This window comes from Gallinula chloropus (assembly GCF_964237585.1).
Source record: "Gallinula chloropus genome assembly, chromosome: 2".
NCBI lineage: Eukaryota > Metazoa > Chordata > Aves > Gruiformes > Rallidae > Gallinula > Gallinula chloropus.
In genome coordinates this window covers 100,555,229-100,580,408 of record NC_140086.1, presented here as the reverse complement: position 1 = coordinate 100,580,408, position 25,180 = coordinate 100,555,229, and the positions used below count along the sequence as shown (strand labels likewise).

At 45.7% G+C, this 25,180-nt stretch overlaps 1 protein-coding gene across 4 annotated transcripts in view; it reads right to left on the bottom strand.

Annotated features, from left to right (window-relative positions):
* NFATC1 (nuclear factor of activated T cells 1) overlaps positions 1-25,180 on the bottom strand; it is a 115,478-nt gene that overhangs the window by 61,269 nt on the left and 29,029 nt on the right. For all 4 annotated transcript variants that reach the window (XM_084260159.1, XM_084260160.1, XM_084260162.1 and 1 more), the window contains exons 4-6: positions 8,054-8,256; positions 4,772-4,944; positions 2,242-2,382 (exon numbers count right to left, since the gene is read on the bottom strand). In XM_084260159.1, coding sequence (XP_084116285.1) covers positions 2,242-2,382; positions 4,772-4,944; positions 8,054-8,256 — 517 coding nt within the window. The remainder of the gene's footprint in view (positions 1-2,241; positions 2,383-4,771; positions 4,945-8,053; positions 8,257-25,180) is intronic.

The following is a 25,180-nucleotide window of genomic DNA, read 5'->3' as shown; positions in this document are numbered from 1 at the left end:
AAAAACTGAGCAGGAGCAGCCTGACACTAAGGCAACACACCACACTTGCTTGTTCCCAGTGCATCGATCCGTTCGGCAACGCAGCACACAACTCAACACAGAAGCCCTGGGAACTGCTCAGTCCCGATCAGCTGCAACTTTGCTTCTTATGTGCAGTTCCTGGTGATGCCGAACACTCTCCACTTCAAAGGCCCATCCCCTGCAGCGTGCCTCCATGAGGCAGTACTGCCCCACAACCACAACAAACCCTCCGTGACACTCCTACGGCCAGGCGGGACAGCTTCAGATCAGATCTTTTGATACTGACTTAATGATCCTGATTACTCCTCAGTGACAGCGGCTCACTGGCTGACTCTTACAGTGTTGCTCCCCACCCCATGCCAGGGGGAAAAGTGCAGGGCGATCACCAGTGGTGCCTTCATGCACCGAGGTTCTTCTGCACTGGTCCCTCCTGCCACCCTGCACACCCATGGAGTTCACCCCAGGAGTTTTCAGGGTGACAGGCAAGGCCTTTTTTATCATTTTTTCTTTCCAGTGTGCAGCAGGACACTCCTTCATCTCCCACAGTGTTTAAAAAAATGTCGCTTCTATGAATTATTTTCTATCTGTAGGCTGTCTTTGTACAGCCTCAAATTCCTGAAGTGAACATCCTGCTTTTGGTGTGCTTAATGCTAAGGGATGCGGTGTCCAAACCCACACTGTGGTACCTGATATCAGTAGCATCACCATCATAATCCTTTGGGGTGTAATACTTCACGATTTTTCCAACTCAATAAAGGAAGAGGATAGAGGATAAGTATGAAGGAAAGCACCTTTTACGGTGGCTTCCTTCCTGTAATGAGACAGATGGAGGACTTTGCTCCTGACATACTAACCCATTTCTGTGCAGTGAAGGAAGTTTAAATATCAAGTAGATGGTCACGTTCTTCTCTCCCCTCACGCTATGTGAAGAGCAGAGTTCCTTTTTTTTAATTGCAATACCACCTTTTTTCCATATTTTTTTTTTAAACTTTCTTAAGAAACAAGGAGGGTGTTCTGCTCATGTGAAGGCCACAGCCTGACCGCACGTGGTGTGACACTCAGGGGAATTACCTCCACCACACTCAGACTCTTGGTGACTTATACCTCACCAACCCAGGACACTGCCTAGGAACTTGAGGGAAGTCTTCTGCTCTTCTCCTGAGCTCGCTGAGCCTACTCAGATGTCTTTGCCTGCAGAGCCTCCCCTGCTCACTCCACCAGCCCTTCCCATGGCTCAGCTTCCTGCATCAATGGCAGTGGCCAGGGCAGGAGAACCTCATGGACACGGAGGGTTAAACAGGCACAGTGTCAAAGCCAGCGCTGGCAGCCTGAGGAGTGCCCAAGACGGTTTAAAGTTCAGGGGGGGGTTCAGCCGGCAGCTGAGGAATCCGTAGCTTGTGCCAGCGCCACGGAAACCCTTTCCAAAACAAGATGCAAAACTACCCGTAACGATCTCATTTCAGAGCCTGACTTTGACTCACAGCTCTGCTCCCACCACCTTTTCCCGCGGCGGCTTTCACGCTTGTTATACATTGTCACCTTATGACCCACCACTCCTGCAGACACCCCACCGCTCCCACAGGCACCTCCTGCTCTAGCCCCAGCTCCTACCCCATGCTGCTTGCCCTGCTTCAGCCTGGCTGGGAGCCCTTCCCTGGGAGGGCCAGTCCAACCAACGCACTGCAGGAGCAGCGCCGTGCAAGGGGTCGGGGGAGCCGGCAGCAGTCCTTCCCCAGTCCTCAAGGTAAACCAGAACTATCTCCTTCAGGTGAATGCATGTGCACTGCAAGCAATCTCAGCTGCCACAGAAGGAGACATACATGCATGTACACATCACCGGCACCACCGCTCGCTCTCCACAAACTACAGAAAGTTTTAAACAAGATGCGCTACCCGGCAGGTTTTACGGGGACGTGACACCCCACGTTTCCAACACCCTTCACAGCTCCTACCCGGTACTGCCACCCGGTGCACTACAAAAACAAATGCCCAACTCTGACTTTCAATGTTGCTATTGTCTACCTGTAACTACACCTGCCACAGCAGGAAACCTCGGCACTAGGCCTGTCTCAGATCGCTTTCACAGCTTTGCCCAGTGACATGGAAAACCTATTATATGCAGAAGAAAATGTCATTACCGTATTTATGCTTTCATCATTTGGCAGAGGTTTTAAAACAGGGGAAAAAAGGCAGACCACAGTCTAGATTGAAAAGACATACCTGGTGCTTTCTCCACAAAGATGACTTTGGAGTCTTGCAGAAAGTTATGGCCAGTCAGTGACATTTTCTTCCCTCCAGTTACAGGAAAGCTGTCAATACTTTGCTTCTCCACCAGAGGCAGTTCTTGGGCAGATCTCTGAGCTGGAAAGTTATGAAGAAGATTATTTAAAAAAAATAAAAAGCAATCCCAATCACACACATACACACAAAAATAAGTAAATATCATATTAGTAGGTAACTCAGTGCTTACTCTCACAAACTAAGCTCAGCTTGATATAGAAACAAAGAAAGGTCAGAAGGTTTGCAGGACACATGGTTTATTTTCAAGCGCTTTGATTGTAAACAAGAGGGTTATCAAACACAGCAGTACAGACTCAAAAGAACAACCTGTTTTAAAACTCAGCTTGATCTGTACTATGTAAAAAATACAGTTTTATCAAAATTAGTTTATTTAGAATAATTTCATCTTGTGTTATCTATAACATATATGCCATGTGTTTAGAAGGCACACATGATAGGACAACCATCCACGTCCAAAATTTGTTTTGGCCACTAAACACAGTATTGCTAATTCTGCAGACTGTCTCACAGCAGCAGCAGCCACGGCCTCGCGATCCAGCAGAGGTTCACAGTTCAGAGAGTGGATTCCCACCGGCACCCGAGTGCCAAAGCACACGTGGGTCCCTGTGAACAGGAGCCGGTACTCTCGTGGCACAGATTTTATCACCCCCAAGTGGGGCACGGAGCGAGCGTGGCTGTGCTTCAAGGGATGACGTGACATTTTATCCAGATTACACGGTTCCTCCTGGTGTCACGTGCACTAAGGCATACATGGAGTTTTTTGGCACCGGCTTATTCCACATTCTGCATTGGAATAACAGTGGTGCTTTTTTTTCCCTCGTGTTTTCTGCTCCTTTCAGGAGGCATGTACCATGCTTTTGCCCATTACACAACCCTCAAAACTGTCATTCACTGATACCAATCCAACTGACTTAATATTTAGTGGCTTCCTGAGCTTGGCACCTTTGCCAGGTGCCAGACCAGCTCAGAATGTATTTAAACTGTTATCTTGCTATACACCAATTGAAAAGCTCTCATCAACTTTAACAGGAGTGGGATGAAACCATGACTCTCCACATTTTTTGCCTTGCCTGTTAGCCTAGAACTTGCACTTGAATAAGAAACAAAGGAGAATTACTCATTGCACACATAACCTGCACAGACACAGGGTGTTATGCCAATCTACCTAAGGCGGCTCTGCTGTTCTTCATAAATAACATAGGTTATCTTAAGATAACTCACTTCACACAGCCAGCGTTCATACGTTTATTTAGAAGAATGACCGTGCAGAAGAGAAGCTATCGCTGCTGTTTAGCAGCACAACAGTACCGCTCCTTCCTACCACAGCTGCCTCTCTTGCAGACTCAGACTACCAGACTGGTGGCAGTGGTGCTACCCTAGGCAAAAGGATGGAGTACAGCTGCTGGACTGAAGGTCTGTCACCAGTGTCACTGCTTTTGCAAGAGAAATGCAAGAATGCTCTTTATGCTCTTTCCTGCAGCCTCGCAATTAACAGGCCCTGAAAAAGTACCATGCCTCCAGGAGATCAAAGTTGGCGTGCTCCAGGACCTGCCAGACATATTGTGTGGGGCTCCAGCCTAGCAAGCACGGACACAACCCTCCAGCATGCATGGGGCCAGGGATGGCCAAGTCTTCTTCCCTATCCCCTCTGCCTCCTGCCCACAGAGCTCACTCCACATCCCCACAGATGTTAAGTTACATCCCTGTTAGCACTGGGAAGATCCACTTTGTGGACTCCAACAAAACCTCAACAAAATGCTTCAGTCTATCCAGCCAACCAAATCACCGATGAGAATTAGACTGAAATCCAATTTCCACCATTGATGCTGGACTGTTAACAGTATGTGAAGCAAGTATGCTTTGGTTTGTATGTGGGAAGCTGACGAGGCTTACGGAGCGAGAATGATATAGGTGTCTTTGGAGGGTGCCCCAGTGTATCTGATAAAAAGCAGTCTGTTCAATCAAAGAGACCCCAATGCGGAAACTTGGGTTTCTGAAGGTTCTCTGAAGCCACAGTCAGCTTGTGCAGTGTGTCAGCTCTAGTATACTGTTAGCACAGCATCAAAGGGGTTAGGGTTTTGTTTGCTGGTTTTTGCTTTACGATGGGGAGACACAGAGCGAACAGCACACCATAGCTTTTTTTGAGAAGCTCCCACAGCAGTTACCTGTATGACGGGGAGTCATCAAAAAAAAAAAAGCTTTGTCACTCCCAGGTCTGCTGTTAGTATAAGTGCTCTCTACTTTTTAGTGAAAAGAGAAATCAATGCACAAAACTGCATTGTTTTTTCCTAGGACAGAAGAATTTTGTCTTCAGTACAAGCCACATGCTTTTGGAAAGCAGATTAAGGTTCACCAACAAGACAGGTAAAGCAAAACCAATGCGTTGTGTGTTGGTGGACAAAGACTGCATGGCGGGTAGCACAATACAAGGATGCTTGTTGCTACTTACAGCACTCGATGGGGTTGGAAGCTACTTGCAAGGAGAGGGTCCTTCCATTGGCCTGCGGGATATGAACCCTGAAGACCAGCCGCACACGTGTGTTCTTCCGACCAATGTCCGTCTCTCCCTTGCGCAGCTCAATGTCAGAGTTTCGGAGCTTTAATATCCCAGCGCAGTCGATGCTATCCAAAAGAAAACACAAGGCAATTTAATTCATTTCAAGCAGACTTCAGGAAGACAGGAACGTACAGTATCTTCCCTCTTTCCTGTGCATCCGTCCTGTACATCATGTCCTGAGCCAGACATGACCCAATGACCAGGCTGAACACAGCAGACTGTAAAGCCCTGCATCCACAAGTAGCTTAGTTGGGGCTTTCTGTAGTAACAGCTAGTAGCTGCTGTTGAGCACACAACTTTAGGATGTTAGTTCAGTTCCCAGAGGAAGATAACCTAAAAGATCCTTCCTTTCCAACACATCCTGTAAGGATGGCGCTTACAGATTAACCAAAGCCCAAAGAAATACTGAGACTAGAAATGTCAATGGGATGAGATGGCAGTACACAAAGTTTTACTAACCTAGCATGCAAGGTTACTTATGATTTCACTTGTTACAGCTAATGTGGAGAAAAATCTGACATGATTTTTACTCTAGGGCAAAGTCCTGACAATGCTTATTAATGAGTACAGCTGTCCCTGAGGTCAATTCTACTGTCAATGTGTTTGCATTTGAGTGAGTTGGAAATACTCCCAAGGAGAGCATCGAGCTGAGGCTTTGCATGAAAAGAACGAAATTCAGAGTCCTCCCACTGCACTAGGGAAAAACGTACTTGTCAGAACTATTACTATTTCTGACCTCTCTCTCTCTTTTTAACTTTGGTTTTGTCCTGGATGCGTTTACAAGTCAGGATTTTTGTCAAAGCAAATTTCAATAGAGGAAGTTCCCAGAACAAAAGATATATAAACATACACACTCAAAAACCCACTGCAAAAATACCTCTGCTTTGGCCTTGACTACAAAGCCTTCATGGCAATTTCTTCTGGGTACTGGTCTCTGGCACGCATTTTATTACACTGAATATGCATAGCTTAATTTTATTTTGCATTCAAAGAGTTTAATTCTCCCTCCAGACCTTTGAAGCTCTGTTCTGAAGCAAACTGCAAACAAGAACTGTTTTGATCTACATTTTTTCTAAAGTGTGGATTTCAGAGTAACAAAAAGACCCTTGCCGATAGGATCAAAGAAAGTAACCAAAGTATTAAAGCTTTTCAACAATGCATATTAGCAGGTGAAGCCATAAGAATTATGAAACATTTGCACCCGTGTCAAAGTTTTACGCAAAGATTCGTAAGATACAGAAGAAACTGCACTTCTCAATACTGTCTCTCCTACAGCAACACGTGCAGAATAAATACAGAGTACTTAGTGGGAAGTAGTTCAGAGCCAATAAAGTTCAGAGGAGAAGAAAAGCCCGTTTAAATTCAGGCTTGTAAAAGTCATGGACGTTAAAATCTGAAGTCAACAGGAGTAACTCTTAAGTGCAGAAGTTGAAGTGTGCATATGAGCTTCGGTGTTTCACTGAATCGAGGCCCGAATACACAATGTATGTGTGAGAAAAGTCCTTGGCTCCAAATTTCAATTCACTGCTAGTGCTACATGAGGTTTTAGACTACTGACATGCAAGACTTATATATGCCAAAGCATTGTTTGTGGTTCGTGAGAGAGCTCTACTATGATCTGGCACGCGTGCCACGAAAATATTCAGCTTGGCTCCCAAACTGCCTAACTACCTTTATTCTAGGGAGAAAGATGATTGAAATGGTAATAATGTTCCTAGATGGCCAAAAATGAGATTCAAACTGGATAAAGGGCAAAAGAAATGTTGCGTGGGTACAAACTGGTGAAATTTCAATAACCTCAATGGAGTCGTGCCAGCTTACGATGACAGCAAACGGGGCCAATAATTCTGCAGGCTTGTCATGACTCTTAACACAATGCACTGAGGACAGAGGTCCTCGGTTCTTGAGTGATCACCCTAAGCCCGGCTGGCAACACAGCTAAGCACATTCTAGCTCTTCTATTTACATGAGGCACTCCAGGGCATGTTGTACATGACACTGCAAACCAGCTTCTAATAACCACTACATGAAGAAGGACTTTGGGTGTCTATCTGATACAGTTCTTCATTACAGCACAGAAAACTATGAATAACAAGGCTTGAAATTGTGATTTTTCATAAGCTCCCTGGGATCTTCTGTGTTATATGGTTTGGTGGGGCCAGGATTTCTTGCTGGCTTTCTGTCTATCTCCCCATATACACACACACAAAGGTGCATGGATCTATATATAAGTATGTATACACTCACATTTATACACACATCTAGAGATGTGCATGCACACTAGCAAGCACAAACTCCCCCGAAGGTAGGCACCTCCGATAAGGGTTAGGATCATTTGAATCAGCAGGGAGTTAAGTTAAATGAGGGACAGGATCATTTGAACAAGGAGGGCAGAGAGGAGGGGATTAAATAATGTGAAGGATCTCATTTATGTCACATACACAGAAGGATATTTGACCCTTTATACACAATCCTATAACAACATTTACCTGTGTAGTAATGAACCTACAGGGCACAAAATTATCGCAGTCTCCTTTTAATTCAGAGATCCTAAGACATCCACACCTGCTTTTCTGCATAGGACTGAACTTACCCAGTTCAGAAACTCCAATCTGTAAGTTGTATCACCTTTACTCCACTTAGCTCTACAAGCTTTCCTTCTAAACAAAGGAAAATGCCAAGTTTTATATGTCTCCAAAAAAGACCCAAGCCCAACACTGGGGTACTTGGAAATGCTCTCTAAGAGTTTCCTTTGACATCCAAAGATAAATTTTAATAGGCCCTGTTCCTTGTGCTAGTGCTTATAGGAGCAAGAGGTGTCATATTTAGAAACTAAATGCAGGAGCTGAGGTAGGAGATATTTACAGCTTGGTAACTGAGATACTTATTTTAAATGGCAAATAAGCACATTGGTTGAAACTCTAGAATGAAAGCAATCAGTTGTCATAAATATTTGTGAAGTTCATTTTGCTGTTAAGCTGATTAGGGGCAATTTGTCCCAGCAAAGTTGTGAAAACCTACTAGTACAGGCAGAAATTGAAAAAAAAAAAAAAAAAAAAGAAGATAGGAAAGTAAAAATTGTGTATAAAAAGTCCCTACAACCAACACAGAAGAAATCAAGTGGGGTGAACAAGAGGCAGCTATCAGGAGACAGACACAGTGCCTGGGTCTTACATTGCTCTCATGTTGTTCTCGGGAAGAAGTGGAATTTCCAGGACTTTGGTGTTGGAAAGTATTGTTTCGTGGCTGGTGGTGGAAACGGTCTTCCCGGTGATTCGGTGAACCTGGTAGAAAGCATGGGGTCGCAGCAGGCGGTCGTCTGCAGTCCCAATGAACAGCTGTAGCGTGAGCGGCTCGCTTTCTAAGTAACCATGTAGCTGGCAAGAGAACAGAAAACGCCCACTGAGCACCATGCACATAAACTGCTAGGAATCAATTAAACTTTTATAAGCAGGAGAGCCTAATTCAAGGGAGAGAACTTTGCGACAGGTGCTACGTGTTAAGTTCCCCCCCCCTCCTCCTCCTCCTTCCATTTTTCCTGTAATGTAATATTGGTACAATAAAAAGGTGCAGTCAGAAAATGTCTCATTATCCTGAAGGACCTGAGGCACTTTAGATGGGGTGAGCTTTTGAGCGACTCCTGCGACGTCCACAGAAAACTTTGTATAAATTCTGCCCTGGTGTTCAGGAAAAAAAAAACCCTCAACAAAAAAAGAACCCCACAATGAAATCAATGTTCCCTCCCAGTACTGAGGGTAGCAAGACCAGCAGAGTTTGTAAGTGGAAAGGCCACAGCCTGTCCATCCCCAAGCACCCTGGGTCACCCCTTCCTGCAAGCAGCAGGCTGCCGCATGGGACACGTCCCCTCATTAACTGATTTTTATGCTGGTGAATATCTCTCGGTACAGCGTGGAGACAGATCACATATACATGACTAGCAGCTCACCATGTGTGTCAGATTCTTGTTATAATTGCACAAAAATCTCATTGAAGCTACTGGGCCTGACTTGAACCTCATCCATGTTACAGTGACCGCTCCGATGACAACAAGAGTTATTTCTGCCACCGGCTGGGGACGGAGCAGGAGCAGAGTCTGACCTCACCCCCACCATCTCCTGAAGAAGCTACTCCAGGTTCATGCTGGTGTGACAGAGACCACGGGTGAAGCTGTCCGGGGACAGCTCCAACCTCTGCTTAACACTGCTGCCTGACACTGGGAAATGAGTCTCACAAAAATAGTTACCTCACAGTAGTTAGCTGCAAAGCCCTATCCCAAGGGAAGGGAGGATGCAGCAACTAAAGGAGAGAAGAGTGCAGGCAAGGTGGGCTGTCCTAGGAGGTGTGCCATCACAGAGCAAACCTGCTCCCTCTGTTGTACGTTCAGTTTCCTCTACAAGTGGTTCAGGTGGGTTTGGGCATGAGTTACCCACCATTGCTGCATTAGACCAGAATTAGACCAATGATCATAATTTGGTAGGTGCAACATTTTTAATTTACAGTGCACGGACATCCAAAGCTAAATAAAGCTGAAAGCAAGTGGTGAAAGACATATCAAATGCCGTTGATACTTGTGTTTTGCTTGCTTTCACTCTCTTTCAATCTTAAAAAGTAATTTGTGGCTTCATAATATCATAAGATCTATCTCTCCAGGGCATTTTACCATCTCACAGTGGGAATGCTATTACAAACAAAGATTTTGAGTCACTCTTGCTCCCTGAGCACTGGAATATTCTGGTGAGTACAAACACAGGTGTGAGGCCTTCCCACTGCAACCAGAATGCACAATGGCAAGGTTTTCAGGTGCCACGGTGACTTTGCCATGGGCAAAGTTGTGCCTAGAGACATCTGCTACCACTAATCAGGCATACTGCAGATATTTCATGCCACACTTTGGTAGAAGAGCCAAGAGGAAAACTGAAGCACTTAAATGTGTTTGATTTGGTGTAGCAATTTTTATGTCCTTACCTAAAGCACGTGGATGCTGGGAGGATGCAGGGAGAAGTGGAGGAGGCTCATTGCCAGCGCTCCAGTGTCTATCAGCTCTGCATTGCTGAGACACCACACAAAGGCATCTCAGAGCCTTTGGGGTTGTGATATGGAACGGGGGTCCCTATCAGGATTGTCAAATTGAAAACACATTGGTGGCTGTTTGAAAATCCGCAGCATCAGCAAAACAATGGAGAGAAAACCAGAGCCAAGCCTGTGTGCTGCCCTCAGCAGCAGCATGTCTCGGTCCAGCCCCACACTGACACCAAGCCCCAAAGGCCCTTGGCACCAGCATTGGCCCTACACTGCAAAAGGAGAGCTTGTCAGCTTTAACTCCCACCGGCACAGACAGAGCCCGAGCTGCAGGAAGGCTTGCTCCTAGCACAGCCAGCAGCCACGGGGAAGCCACTGACCTACTCATCGCTGTCTTCATCCCTTCCCCCCTCTTCCTCCCAGCCCTGGCCGTTCACTGCCACCACGGCATTAGTGAGCAGGGCTGGCAGAGTGACCCGGATTCGGCCTGGGATGATCTCAGCCCGCCCCGACATCTCCAGAGCCTCAGCAGCAAAGCCAAGGTGACGGAGGAGACGCACGGTGTCACGGGGGGGTGTTTTTGATCGCGAGCGGCAGGCAGGTTTGCAGGGGGGAAAAAGTAAGACAGTGTGACAGACCAGCGATTAAATTTCTGTGCATTACCAGCGGTCACTTCTCCAACTCGTCATGGACGGTGCTTTTTATGGAGAGCGTAAAATTAAAACAAACACATATTGAATTACAAGGCCGCTTAAAAGGTAAAAATAGACCAGTGAGTAACTCAAACCTCACTTCAGCAAAAGTAAAATCGCACACTGAGGTACCCATATGTTTTACTGAATCCGGGCAACGGAGTCAAAAAATATTGGTCTTGCATTGGGTTCTGCTATTTCAGGCGTTATCTTTATATCTGAACCCGGTTGCTGCCATATCTCATAACCTACTGCTGAGTCTCAGCTTGTGCTTTTCCCACAGGTTCCCTACCAGGAGGCAACTGAACAACCAAAGTCTTCAGCTTTGCATGCCTGCCCTTCCCTGAGAAGGGCTCACTTGCTGAAAAACAAACAGAAAGATCTCAGATGCATGTTCTGCATTGTTTTTTAATGCTTGTGATCGTTAAACTGAATTTAATGTTTGTTTTGTCTTGGTTTGGTTTTTTTTAAAAGGCCCAGTCATACAACCCTGCTGGGCTCTGCTATGGAACCCTTACACACAGCTGCTTTCTGACAGACACTTCTGGACCTGAAGACAAGTAGCGGCTACTGCGTTGAATGAACCAGAGTTTTCAAGAGCTGTGAAGGGCCAAAACCATCCAAAAATATAAATGTAATCACTGCTGTCCTCAAAACAGGCAAAATCCTCACTCTCAGTTCACTGTTAAGTTTTATCTCATATTCTTCAGTAGGAGGCATCTGATCTCTGATATGTATTTCCCTTCCGAGTTTTACCCATTGCATCACATTATTTACTTTTATATTATGTCACACAATCGTGTATGCCAACAGAAGCAATAAAAGAAAACGATGCAAGGATTAACATTTAAAGGGGCACATACTGTGGATGACTAATTTTAGATTATGCACAAAATTTCTGTGACAGACAGCATGAGCTCTGGGAGTTTTCAGCACGGTGCAGATGTCTGGAGAATGTGCAAGATTTTTTACCTACTCTCAGCTGGGCAAGAATACTCTGGGGCCCCCTCAAAATACAGGAGACTGTTACTATTGTCACATCGTTCAGTGGGACGACGAGGAGAGCGGCGGTGGGAAACGCTGAGCTGCGGGACTCTGGCCTGTTAGATCTGTCAACAGGTAAAGGGAATACTGAACACGCTAGATGTTAAAATGGGAAGGGGGGAAGAGGATATTGAGTATTTTTCTTGGTTAGGAAAGATCCTTGCGCGCTCACATCCATGCATATTTTCCACGCATGCTCTGGAATACTGTACTTGGTGGTATAACGATTCTGTTTCCTGGCGTGTGACATGGGATGCGTGCGTCAGGCACCCTATTTTTATCTTTTTCTCTGTGTAACACAGTCCGAAGCTCTTCTCTGAATAACTCTTTGGCTGAGTATGGGTGACAAAGGCCACTTTCAGCTACAGCATTCATAATAAAGGATGTGCCTTTCCTACCAAGCACGCTTTGCTTGGCAGTACGTAGACCCAAGTGGAAAGAGCTGCACATTCCCCTGCTCTGAAAGTGTAAAAGGACTTAGCTGAAATAAGGATCAGGTGCACCATGTTTTGGAATGAGTTTTCCTTCCCAAATAAAGGTGAGGATACAGCAGCCACCTGGCTTAGTACAAAGGAAAAATGCAGGCAAAACTTAAGTATGAAGATAAGACCTCTGTGGTCAATGGTTTTGGTTCTGAAATGAAAGTAGGTCACGCTCTCTTCTTCTGACGGACCACTGACTACTCTGCTCTCTTCCTTTTTGGGTAGCACTGTTAAAAATATTTGAACTGGTTGCAAATGGTGTTTATGTGGTCTGAAGCTGCTAAGATCAAAATCAGACTTAATTGTGGGCCTCTTTTAGACTCCTCTAATTCTATCAAGAGCGATGCAGTCACTGGCAATTAACACCAGAACAGGGCTGATCACAGTCAAGCTCTTTGTCACCTTACATCATCTTGCGCAAGAACGAGGGAAAGGCTGCACTGGCTGGGCAGCTGCTCCACTGCACCAAGCCTTCCCTGGGATTCCTGCACTTCTCTGTCATCACTTTCACAACGCCCTCTCCCACCAACACGTCTTGATTCTCACCAGTAGATTGCTGCTCATCTTGGTGCAGGGTGCCAAAGCAAATCCCAGTCCCTCCCTGGGCACACGCTGTGCGCCATACACCAGGGCTGAGTGCTTTCCTGCATCCAGGCATCGCGGTGCTGAACACCAGGTGCTTTCCTCCAGCGGCCAGCAAAGCACAAGGGAAAAGAGTGCTGTTTCACCCTGCACAGCCAACATCTGACTGCATCTGATTCAGTCCAACAGCGGTGATAACCTGAGGTTTATCACAGACATGAGCATACCCAGCCTGCCCGGATTCCAACCGTGTACCTCCTCCATATCCATGAAATCTGGCCATCAGAATTAAACAGACTTGAAAAAAAAGCAAAACCTCCCCAAAGCCCGCTACAGTTCCTGAATTTTGAGGAAATTTTGCAAATGTTGTGTGCAATAACTCAAAAGCTATTTCAGCATTGGTGGTTATTCTGGAGTCGGTGAGGAAAACTTCTATTATTTAAGCCACGACATTTATTTTGAGAAACGCAGCTGAAATATTCTGCCTGCTCCGTTCCAAGTGCTTTATGCTTTTGGCAAGCTGAAGCATCTGTTGAAATGCTCAGAGAGCTACCTGTCATAACAAAATGCCCTCTGTGACTGGAGAGGCTCCTGGAGGACACTGAAAGAACGGTCCTGTTGTGAGGGGACACGCCAGCCAGGTACGCTCTCTGCACCCACTCATGCCTCAGAGAGACCTACACTGGGTAACAGCTTTTCAGCATACGTATTGGGAGTTCCAGGAAAAGACTGCAAAACCCCCACAGCGGTGCCTTCCTCCAGATGCTGACTCTCTACACACTTTAAAAGACCATGGCGGCTCATTTAGGGCCTTGACCGTCCCAGTGCAGTCCGGGCAGAACTCCCACTAATAACAAAGTGGTGCATGACCAGGGACCCTCTAAATCACTCAGTAGCTTGTGCTTGAGACTCACCAGGCTACTAGGGGCCACATCTTTAATAAGGATGTGCCCAAAAACCGCACAGGTAATGTCCATATCAGCAGTGCGTCTACAAATGTGTGCGACCATTCTTTGTACTTCTAGTATCAGAAAGACAAGTAAATACACCCACTGATGCCTCTCAAAATGATAAGAACATTACCCACATTTTCTTACCCTAACATGATGGCCACACTGCTTCCAGCAGGTACCACAATGCTTACGCTGAGCAATGCCTCATGCATCTGTTCGCCTCATTTGCACTTCTAGAACTGTTCAAGCAGAATCATTAGTGAGACTAAACACCTAGTCCAGAGAAAGGGTGGTTCTTTCTCTTTTTTTCCCCTAAATATCTTGGAACATAATTTCAATGCTTTCAAAGTGGTCAAACAGGATAAAATCTATCAAATAGTGCCATTTCTAAAGTAACTGCTGTTTGTCTCTTTAAGCCAGAGCTTCTGGAGCTACACACCAAACAGCTTTGCTGCTAACTGTCTCTTTTGTTGCAGTAACTGCACATGATAAATGATAAAATGAAACAAATTGTCACATTTTAAAAATGTGCCTAATATACGGCCTCAAAAAAAATAACATCAGCAAGTGCTCACTGTCCTGACTTGTTAAAAACCAAACTGAAGATCAAACTCTTTAAACTACAAGGAGTTTGCACAAACATTTTGAATACTAATTTTAGCTGTGAGTGAAGTATGCGTAAAAACAGGGTCATCAATCTGGTTTTTAAGAAAAAGAATCTACCTGTAGCTACGATGTAGCAGCACTAGGAGACATAAGCCTGGCATTACAGGTTTAAACTGGAAGAGGGAAAAGTTGGTCGTGCAGGTAGTGACTGTCATGTGAAGCAGACATCGAGGGAGAGGTCAGGAGACCTGGACATCTATTCTGGTGTGTTCTGAGGAGATCCTGCCCGACCTTCACCTCAGCAAGCCACTGAGCTGCCCTGCCTCTGCACCCCTGGGCAGGAAACACCCAGGGACTTGCTGCTAAAGGCCCAGGGAGCCAGCAACCTACGACGGCTATGGGGGAAAAATAAAAAGACACAAAAAGACTGAACTCACCACCATGTCCTCCCCTATCCCAGCACATTTTGACTCCAAATTCCTTTACTAGAGGAGGCTTGTGGAAAGAAACACACTTCAGGTGCCCAGAGTCAGGGGATGGTGTAGATCTCCCCTTCCCAATCAGCCTCCCCTCCCAAACCAAAGGACTTAACTCCAACACTGCAGGTCAGAGTTTGAGGAGCACCACACATCCCAGGGCAGTGGCAGGGAACCAGCAGGCAGCTGTATGGAGCAGGCTCCAGGCAAAGGCTGCCAACCCGCAGCTGTGTGGTGCAGGACACCTGAGGGCCAGGAGTGAGGGTGAGGAGTGGTCCTGGCAGCTCCCCTTGATGCCATGGAGCGTCAACTGTGCTGCGGGCTCTCACTGCATCCCTGTTTCCAGCTGCTTTTCTCCCCTTGCAGCATCACACTCTGCAGGTGCCCATGCTTCAGCCACCACCATAGCACTTGCACACCCTTTGTGCTTCTTTCAGTCTCTGGCCCAGAAGGATGCAGGCTACAGCAGCCCACAGCATACTTGGGACAGAGAGGTACATCATCCTGACTAGGTGCCTCTTCCCCTTGTTGGCAACCAGGCATGCAAAAGGGGGTGCCAGTTTTCGGATGAGGTGCAAAGCTCAGCTCCAAACCACTTGTCAGTGTAGGTGCTAAACTTGGGCCACGCAAATGCTCCTGTACACTCTGTTCTCCAATGAGAGCACAAGCCAAAAAAAGAGGAGCGTCTTATTGAAAACAGCAGAGCAGACAGACTTCAGAATAAAAATAACCAGAAAATAAAACACTCCCTTAGGAGTTGAGGTGACCCTCTGGCTGTGGTAGCTCCTGCTGAATTTTACCTGACACAGTTAATCAAGAAAAGTGTATTGTTTATGTCCTGTGCAACTTAGCATACAAGCTACTACACCTCAGACCTTCACTTACTTCAAATAAAACCGTAACGGGAATTCCTACAGGGTTTTTTTGTGCTGCTTTCAAGATTAATTTCTCCTTTCTAAAACTAATTTTACTTGGATTCACTCAAACTCTGTTTTAAGATCCAAATGTAGTCAGAGCTGGTCCACAAATAAAAATAAAATGGCTTGTCCCTGCAAAAGGCTAAGCCTGGGCAGAGGGAGAGAGCTGGACAGGAGAAGGAGTGAATGGAAAACAGCAGGAGTGTGTTTTATGTGGCACATTCTAGTGCTGCCACTTGGACTTTAATTCAACAGTGCAGCAAAAGAGCAGCTGTTCACATCATGATGAATAAAGATCTATATAAAACTTCCAGCTGCAAATACGCTGTGAGGAATTATTAATCTTAATGTAATAGAGATGCTGTACACTCAGTCACTGGCTCGCAAGTCATTTCGGTCTCTATCCAGGGGAAAACAGTCTTCGTGGCTGCTGGCTCTGAGCACAACCATGAAATCTCCTTGTCTAAACAGCCACAAGATGCTGCTCCCTATTTCTAGGAAGGATTTTCCTCCTCAAAAATAGATGTACCTAGAAACCAACCCAACTCACACTCCTCCTAAAATTTTTAGGCTGACACGAGGGATGCCCATCAGAAAAGGAGCTACTAACAGAATGGATTTGCATGTCCAGAGCACCTCATTTACTAGGACATTGGGAAATCATTACTGCTCTTGTGCCATTTTCTACCACAAGACCAAAAAGATGTCCTTCACAGAGTCCTAGCCACCCTTTCATGATCCCCAGACCCAATTTCAAGGGACCGGGAGCAACCAGATCTCTCTGTACCACAGCCCTCTATCTAAGAGAGCATCACCTAACTGTGCAGTCGTGGGAGTTTCCAAAACCTCCTTGCAGGACAGGACTGGGGAGAGGCATTCTTCCGTGGAGGGATGGAGGTGGCACCAAGTTAAATGAAAAGCCACTTAAATGAAGACGTTTTCCTCTTCATGAACACCCCTGCACTTCCCCGAAGGGGGCCGCCACCGGCCCTTGTGCAGGAGGAGAACCTTTCCCCTGGATAGCTTGTCCTGGGGCTTGCCACCCTAGCAGCACACGTGTGTTTGCGTTTGGACAGGATCCATCGCAATATGAAGCTGAAGTGCACGAGGCTTTCAAATTGCACTTGAGGAAATGCACGCTGACAGCGGAAAGAGGAGCTCTGGAAACCACAGATTAAAAATCCGGCTCTGGGAGAAAGTCCAGTGCAGTAGTAGGTAGTTTCCCTGAAATACCCAAGCCTTCAATTTGCCTTGCTTCCACCCAAACATTTGCCCTTAGCATTCATAATGGCTTTCAGTTTGGGCAGTCACATAAGAGTCGAGGAAAGTAATAAAAAATAAAAACCACAGGAGGGCTGCAAGAGGAATTTCTTACATATTCTTAGGCAGATACCCCAGGCAAGTTTATACTTGTGAACCTGCCTTTCGCCACTCTGCTGACGCATCCAGCAAGGTCCCATTTGTGGGTGAGCACAGGCTGGTCCAGGATCCTCGGGCATGTGTCAGGTGCCGTCAGCACAAGTGGGTCGGGCATGATGCCCTCACCGACGCCCGTCACAGCCACGGCACTGCATCACTGCCAATATCCATCAGCAACTTCTCCAAAGCCAAGACACCTCACACACCTGGAATGCCGTATTATTGCTTGGCAGCTCACTAGAGCTGCAGTAACTATGTGACTCCGAATTCCCACCCCTTCAAATTCGAGGGCAATGGGGTGCCCAGCTAGCCCCAGGGGTTATCTGCTTAAGGGTCAATGCTTTTGGAGGGGCTTTTCCTGCACATCGAGATGCACACTGGGTCACACGGGACAGGGGCAAGGCAGTTCCAGACAAAATAGCTCTGGGGTTCATAGGCGCCAGTGAGACAGCATTAGACCAGAAATGGTTGCTCTCCCCCTAAATTTTAACTCCTATCCCAATGACATTTATTTAAACTGCTACTGAAGACAGAAAGCTGGGGCTATGTTTAAAGGCTTTATCTCTGTAAATATTTGGAGAGCTATAAATACTGAGCCATATTCATAATATGAATATTGGACTTACTGTTCTGTTGCCATGAAAGTTACTATAAATACACTTCCAATTCCTAATTTCTCTGATTTGCCAAGAACCACTTTAAAAAGACCAAAAGAATCTTATGCAAGACGCCTTGCTATTTAATTAGCCATCGGAGTCAAAGGCCACAGCACAGAACAGGAACTGAAAACTCAATGATGGGGGCAGACAAAGCACATAGTGCACTAGCACGCTATATAGCTGGATGTCCCAAGTGGCACCTATTATGATCAGACAGTATGTGAGTCAAGCCCTGACTGCTTTCTGTGTTTGGGGAAAGGAGGGAGCAGGAAGGGAGGCTGTCCGAAGGTCTGAAATAAAGTTCCTCACTGCTTCTGCAAGTCACATCAACACTGTTGGCTTCCAAATTTCACAGTATCTCCGTCCACTGTTTTGGGTTTTGTTTGGTTTTTTTTTGAATGTAGAAACAAATTAGAAGAAGGAAAGCATTTCAAGGCATTTTATAAAAGTGCACAGCAAGGATGGTCCTGAGACTGAAGGAGTAGTGAGCTGCTTGTAGGGTGATCGACTTCCCATCACCATCTCTGCCAGGTAGTTTTTGCTTCATCACAGATACATGACTTGATTAGGGCAGAGAAAGTTTCATAACAAGTTTTTACATATTTCCAGCCTGCTCTATCAATTTGTGCTTCAGCCTTCTTATAAAATACAATCCAGTAACTGTGCCATGTGGCCAGGCAACCCTTCCTTCCTTACAGAAAACACAGCACTTCCCAATCTTTGGTTCCAAACTTCACGCAATTAACAGTCACGTTCCTTAGGGAATGAAGCAGATTAATGCAACTGTTTTTCTTCTGAGTCAGAAAAACGCTGTCTGCGTGTGTACATTCCTCAAGATAGGTTCTGCTTCCATTGTATCAACCCCCAAAAAAGAGTTGTCATCACACACGCAAGATTCATAACCATGGTATTTGTGACTCCTGTATCAGAGCAGAAAAGGGCAGTGTGTTTCATCAGGTGACTACACACTTCTGGTACTACTCTCTTTTGTAAGCCACCATTGACCTACATGGTCCTACAGCTCTGATTACGCTGCAGTTTTATCTGGGAGCACGCGCTCCACAGAAAGCGCCTTAATGCAGCAATAAAAAACATAGGTTGGGTATATCTTATAGCTCGGCTTCCAGGTTTGCTCTCCAAGACAGTCTGATTAACCTGTGAAAAATCCAGAGAGATTGGATTCCAAATTGAGAGTTGTTTGGGAGCAACGGTGACACCACTGGTTGATGTCACTTGTTTCACCAAAGGAAAAAAAAAAAAAAAAAGGATGCAACAAATCAGACTCTCTGACCAAGAAGCATAACATGAGCAGCTCTGAAAGGCTCATGAACTGAAAGCCCTGTGAGCTTCGACAGCAAGTAAATAAAACAAGCATGAAAAACTCTTAAATAAACTTTCTCAAAATATACAGACCATTTTCAATCGATCATTCTAAATATTGTCATGTTGAGTAACATTATTTAGCAACAGCTGTTGCACTAGGCACTAGAATTTCATCTCAACACTGACAAGCTAATACCACAGCCCAGATTAAAGTTATTAATATGGCCAAATACAATTTGCAAATATTAATGGCAGAACTTGACAATAAAAGCTTTACACAGTAGTTTATCTGCTGCTGCAAACAGACGACACTGCTACAGTCAGTGTAGCAGGGTATCAGTGCATGCCTGGGATTTGAAGAGGATGTGTGGGGTAACACGTTCTCCTTTGAAGGGAGGAATGATGAGTACTGGTGCCCAGGACCTGTATTTTTACACCCAAACCAGACAGCGTCTGTATCAACCTGCTGACTTCAAACAAGAGGCCCATGAGGTTAAGTCCCAAGCCAGAGAAAGGAACGCCAAAGCCTTAAAAGGCACTGCTCCTCCTCCCCAAGCTTTACTTGGGTATCTGACCTAAGAAGTAAACCTCAGTCCTGGCAAACTGGTAAGATCTTAAAAGCCTGCTGGTCCCAGATATACATAATTATACACAACACATGAAGTAAAAAGCAACAGGGAAAAGCCAGGTGATTCACACCACCTAACTTTAACAAGTACAGGCTAGACAACAACAGGGTCTAGTCACCTTGGCCACCTTCACAGCCAGCAAAATGAGACATACACTCTCAAGGTGTGACTTACCTGAGCTGCTTCAGATGCTCACATCAGAACCAAATTAATAGCTCCCTAAGCTCTATACCGACAAGCCTTGCCCCGATTACAGAGAGGAACTAAGGCAATTAGCTCTGCTGCAGACATCTATGGCTACCCGAACAAACCCAAAGCATAGACTTGTCCCTGTAACCAGCTCAGGCCACAGTTCAAAGCAAACCCGTGGCAGTCCTGCAAGAAAGGCACACTGCACGTAACCCAGATGGACATGGAGTGGAGTTTCCGTGCGAGGACCCCTGCAGTGGCAGAGCCCTGCACTTCACCATCACACGTTTGGGGCAGTCACCCACAGCTTTTTACAGCGGGGCAACAAGCCCACCAACTTGAGCAGTCACACTTTGTGGCCCTTTCCTCTCTGGTAGGGAAAGGTCAAAGTCAGCTCTGTGACAGCTTAACTTCAGTGCTTCAGCTCCTTCACCCTGATTTTGGGGGCCTGCTGTACCCTAGCACTAGCTTCAGCAACAACACGGGGTAGGCAGTGGGTGGTCACAGCTGGGAGGTGGACACTAACCGGCTCCATCCACAGCCTTCCTGGCCCATGCCTGAGACAGGACAAATAGCCCTTCCCCCCCTCAGAGGAACGGAGCTGCAAGGATAAAATCATTCGTGTGCAGAGACCCCAGCGACCCCTTCCACCCTGGTCGCAGCAGTGCTCCTCATCTCAGCCCTGGAGCACACAGGAAATTCACCAGCAGCACTAGGTTCATTTCGTGTGGGCTCGCTGTTGCTTCAAAAACGGAGTGCATGCTAAATTCATAATCAAGGGGTAGTGCTCTCGCTAACATTCATTTTTACACTAAATTCAAACTTACACCGCATACCTCTCTAATACAGAAAGGGAAAAGGGCACTCACTAACAACCGGAGAGTCGAGAGGCCAAACTTGATCATACATCTTTTATTCACGTCCTTTTACTCAAGACGGAAGGGACAGAAGAGTGCTTTTACTCATCAGGCAGTTTTCCTAAAAAGAATCCCAAATCCTGCTATTAACAGCTAAGCTTATAGGTTAGTGCTGTTAACCTGCGATGGGAGGGAGTATCTGGGTAAAATCTGTCTGGGCTGGGAATTTCAGGGCCTTCGCCTAGGCCCGCAGAACCGCTGAGCCACAGCCAGCGTCGCCGCTGCACTGCTGGCCCTTCGCTAAACCTCCCCGACCCGCCTCCATTTCCAGCAGTGGGGCTGTGTCAGTTCACATATTTTAAGGTTTTCCTCACAACCGGGAGGGATTAGGAAAGCAGGGCTTTGATGTGTTCAGGACATGTGCTTGAGATTACTTATATACCTAGATGCTAGCACATGTGCCTGCAAGTTGTGGTCTAGATTTGTTTGTCCCTGGCAGCTCACGTTTGCAGCCATGGGTGGAGTCTGAGTAAAATTTCATTGCTGTATGCCATTTTGTAGTCAATAATGTCCTGTTACCTACACTCAGTAACAGCATTTGAAGCTACACTGAAGAATATCATATTATTGCCAAATGAGAGCTACACCACTTAATGCCCGCCTAACAAAAACAGCATCATTGCAAGAGAAGCAGTTGGAAATTAATTTAAAAGCTATTTGGAAAATTACTGCAGGATTATTATGGATTATTGATTAATATATGCAGTATTTTTTCTCTTTTTTTAAGCAATTTTATGAATTCCTGCATACATGGGGAGAGATTTACAGATTTTTGTGCCTTTATTTTTTAATTCTGAGATGACAGGGACTATCTGAATACTGTTACACATACAAAAAGAGCTGCTCCATGCTGTATTGTGTTTCAACCAGACCAAATACTCTCTATAGCACAGGAGGTGTTACAAGACCTTAATACAGAGTTCTGACAAGAGTGGCAGGATTTTTTTTTGTTTTAGCTTTTTTCATCAGGCGTTACCATCTGTGGGCTTCTCCAAGGTGAAAACCCAAACCCATACCAGTTGCACTTCTTCAGCGCTTCACAACTTTTAGATAAGCTATTCCTCTTCAAGTCAATGAGAGTTTTATAGCTAAATCTAACCCCGCATGCTTTGCCAAGTTTCTCTGGTGTTTTTCTCCTAGAAATGCAGGCACTTGGTACATATATAGCAGTGAGACCGTATTAAAAGCCACAGCAGGTGGAAAATAATACAGCCCAGGGAAGTTTTTGTTTTTGACTCTCCTCACAATCAAAGCTATGCACAAAGCACAATGAGGCACAGTAAATAAAGACATTTCACACAGACAAGCACGAAAATCTTCCAAAACAAAGAAAATTAAATTATCTTTCGACTAAAGAACACACTGCAGTGAAAGACTAAATGAGCGATTCTAATTAAAACCATGCTGCGAATCTCCTACTTTCCACCATGAAAAAAAATCAGCTAGTGTTTGTGCATGTACAGCCACCCTCTAAAACCAGTCAAGCAGCTTTCCAGCCAAACAATGCAAGACACAGCATCTCAGAACTACAAAACATATTGAAATTATTTCCATAGCAATCATAACAACAACATGCCAGGCCAGGATGTGCAGGGAAGGGGGTGGCGCTGGGAGCTCAGTTCTTGCTCCGGCCCCCGGCATGCCGCTGGCAGCACCCGTCCCCCCACCCCACAGCTGCATCCAGCACCCCACCAGTGAACGGACCCAGTGCTCGCTTTAGGAACGGTCTCATCCAAGACAGTCACTTGCATCCCTTCTCTTCCCCCCTGCTCCACAAATGCTCATAAGCAAAGCACTACGTCCCCACGTGCGCGCGCAGGAGAGCCGCAGTTGCTGGTAGTCCTGGTCCCAGGCAAGCACAGGCAATGTCGTGCAAACCCTGCTCCAGCTCTGTAATCCTGACATGCAGCAACCACCTTGGGCTCCGGTGTCGTTCCTTGCGGTGCTAGACCAGGCAGCAGCGCCAGGTAAAGATGCTGCGAGGGAGGCAAAAACCAGGGACTAACCCTGGGTGTCTGAGTTGTGCCCAGGCTTCATGTGCAGCTCAGCACCAAGCAGCTCTCCAGAAATCAAATGTGATCTCTCTTCTGACCCTCTTGGCTGTTTATCTACCTTCACAGCCACAATACACTATGGGCTTCCCAAATGCTAACCACTGTCCTTTCACGGGCAGGGAGCTGCGGGGACAAGAACAGCAAACACGGGCATCCATGTCCTGCGCAAAACCCACGTGATCTGCTGATATTGCTCTTCTGATGCAGGGACAGGAATCAGCTAACTACAGCAGGCTTCAGTGACCAGCTTAAATTACAGACTTAAACAATGTGAAGAAAAGTAACATTTGCCCAAAGACAGAGGAAAGTAATGGTAAGATTTTGGACGGTGATGGGAAGCTTGGCTATAGCATCGTTATGGCCCGACTTACTATCAAGACACACAGTAAAAACTTCAGGGACACAAGGACTTCATTCCCATGAGGTGTGGGCAAGCCTAATAACCGCAGAACATAAAGAAGATGCAGTCATCCTAAGTGATTCCAAAACAAGAGGGACCCCAGACAGAGGAAAAGGAAGATCCATTTAATAGCATTCACCTAAAACCATCAGAAGGAAGCAGCAACACATGGGAAACCAGCAACCAATGCCCAGAGTGCAGCAGATTTTTAAGAGAGGAAAACTTAGCAGATCTCCTGAAAAGTAGCAAAGACGTCTGCAAGAACAGAGCCCAGGTTCTGCAACTTGCTCCCCTTGTTCATGCCTTTTTTCAAGCAGCCAGCAGTCCCATGTGCTGTTGTGTGACACCCAGTCTCTTGTAACACCCATGCAAGGCAGTGAAAGTGTCTTCATACAGGTTTTGCAGCTGAGCAACAGAAAGTGACAAAGCAAACTTAAGCACACGGTCAAAGCTTAATCCCACTTTATGAAAATTTAAGGATGTGCTTAGGTGCTCTGCTGCACTGTAACAGAAAGCTCACTTTGGACAATTCCTTTCACATTTTTTCCTCTTACATTAAACAGAACCGGACAAGAACTATTTTTATACAAGTCAGATTGGAAGTGGCAAAGGAGGAGCTTCATCTCTGCTGAGGACAATGGAGTTTTGCCAGGATTCCTTTTTGGCAGTAATGCTGTGTCATCACTGCCCCAAATTCATTGAGGAGGACTTTGGTGTCTGTAACCAAGTACTGAGGAGCTCCCAAAAATGTAGCCATGCCATGCCTGTGAGTGTTGTTTACTGCTTTGGACAGGGCCACATTTGAAACCCAAGCAGCAGACTCTTAAATCCCAATGTACATAATGTCTGCATGCAAACCAAAAGCAGGAGTTCCTCCGCTTTATTGGGTACTGAAACATTAAAAACAGGTGTTTAAAAACTGTATTACAAATCTGTCTGCAACCTGTATTATTTTTACCACGTGCAAGTAAATTGAGCACTAGCATGTTTCAACTGTGTCAGCGAAAATATGCAACTCCTGCTAAACTATTTCTTTAACATGGGAGGAGGGGAGAGGGAGAAAAATGTGTATGTGATTTTGCTGCACTGACAGCATGCAACTTACTTATGTGTGTCTACACATCAGAAGCTGTAATGGACCATCTCCCTTTCACGGCAGGTATCAAAGAGCATCTTGAGTTGTTCTTCACAAGTGAAGAAATTATAAACCTCTGCTCATAATGAAAGCTGCAACGTACTTCAAGGGAGCAACTGAGTAATTTGACACCATATTTTCCACTCATTCATCCTGTTAGTTGGAACAATGACTGATACAAATGGAAAATCTAGATTATGACCACATATACTGACATTCCAGATTAGAAGGTATGTTATGGATGTGATTTTTTTTTTTTTTACTCTTCTTACATATAAAATTAGGAAGTATAAAACCAGAAGTTATTCCAGTAGAGTTACATTGGTGTGAAAGTGATCTGAAATATGAACTGGGCCCTGATATACCTTCATACAGAATGTACACGATACAGTTTTCGTGACAGATATGCTTTATCTAGTTTGGAAGACCAAGAAGGGGGAAAAAAATCCCCTAACATTTGCCCTGAAATATTACATTCAGGAATAGAGGACAGATGTCTAGTTGCCAAAGCAGACTTGTAAAAAATTAATCACCTGCCTCATGCAGGTTAGCAGTATTTGGCAGGTAGGTTAGCATGGCTCGTAACGAAGCATCTGGCTTTTGGTAAAGCTGTGTTTTAATTTCAGCTGTGTTTCATCTCAGCTTTTGGGTGCACGTCAACGTGCAGTAATCTGACAAGTCTGGGGCAGATTTGCTGATGGGTAACTTTGGTATAGGTCTTCTCAGCTGCAACCAAAACTAAGTCAAGTAACAACCGTGGTTCACACCCAGACCACAGCCTCACGTATCAACTGAACCTCCCTGT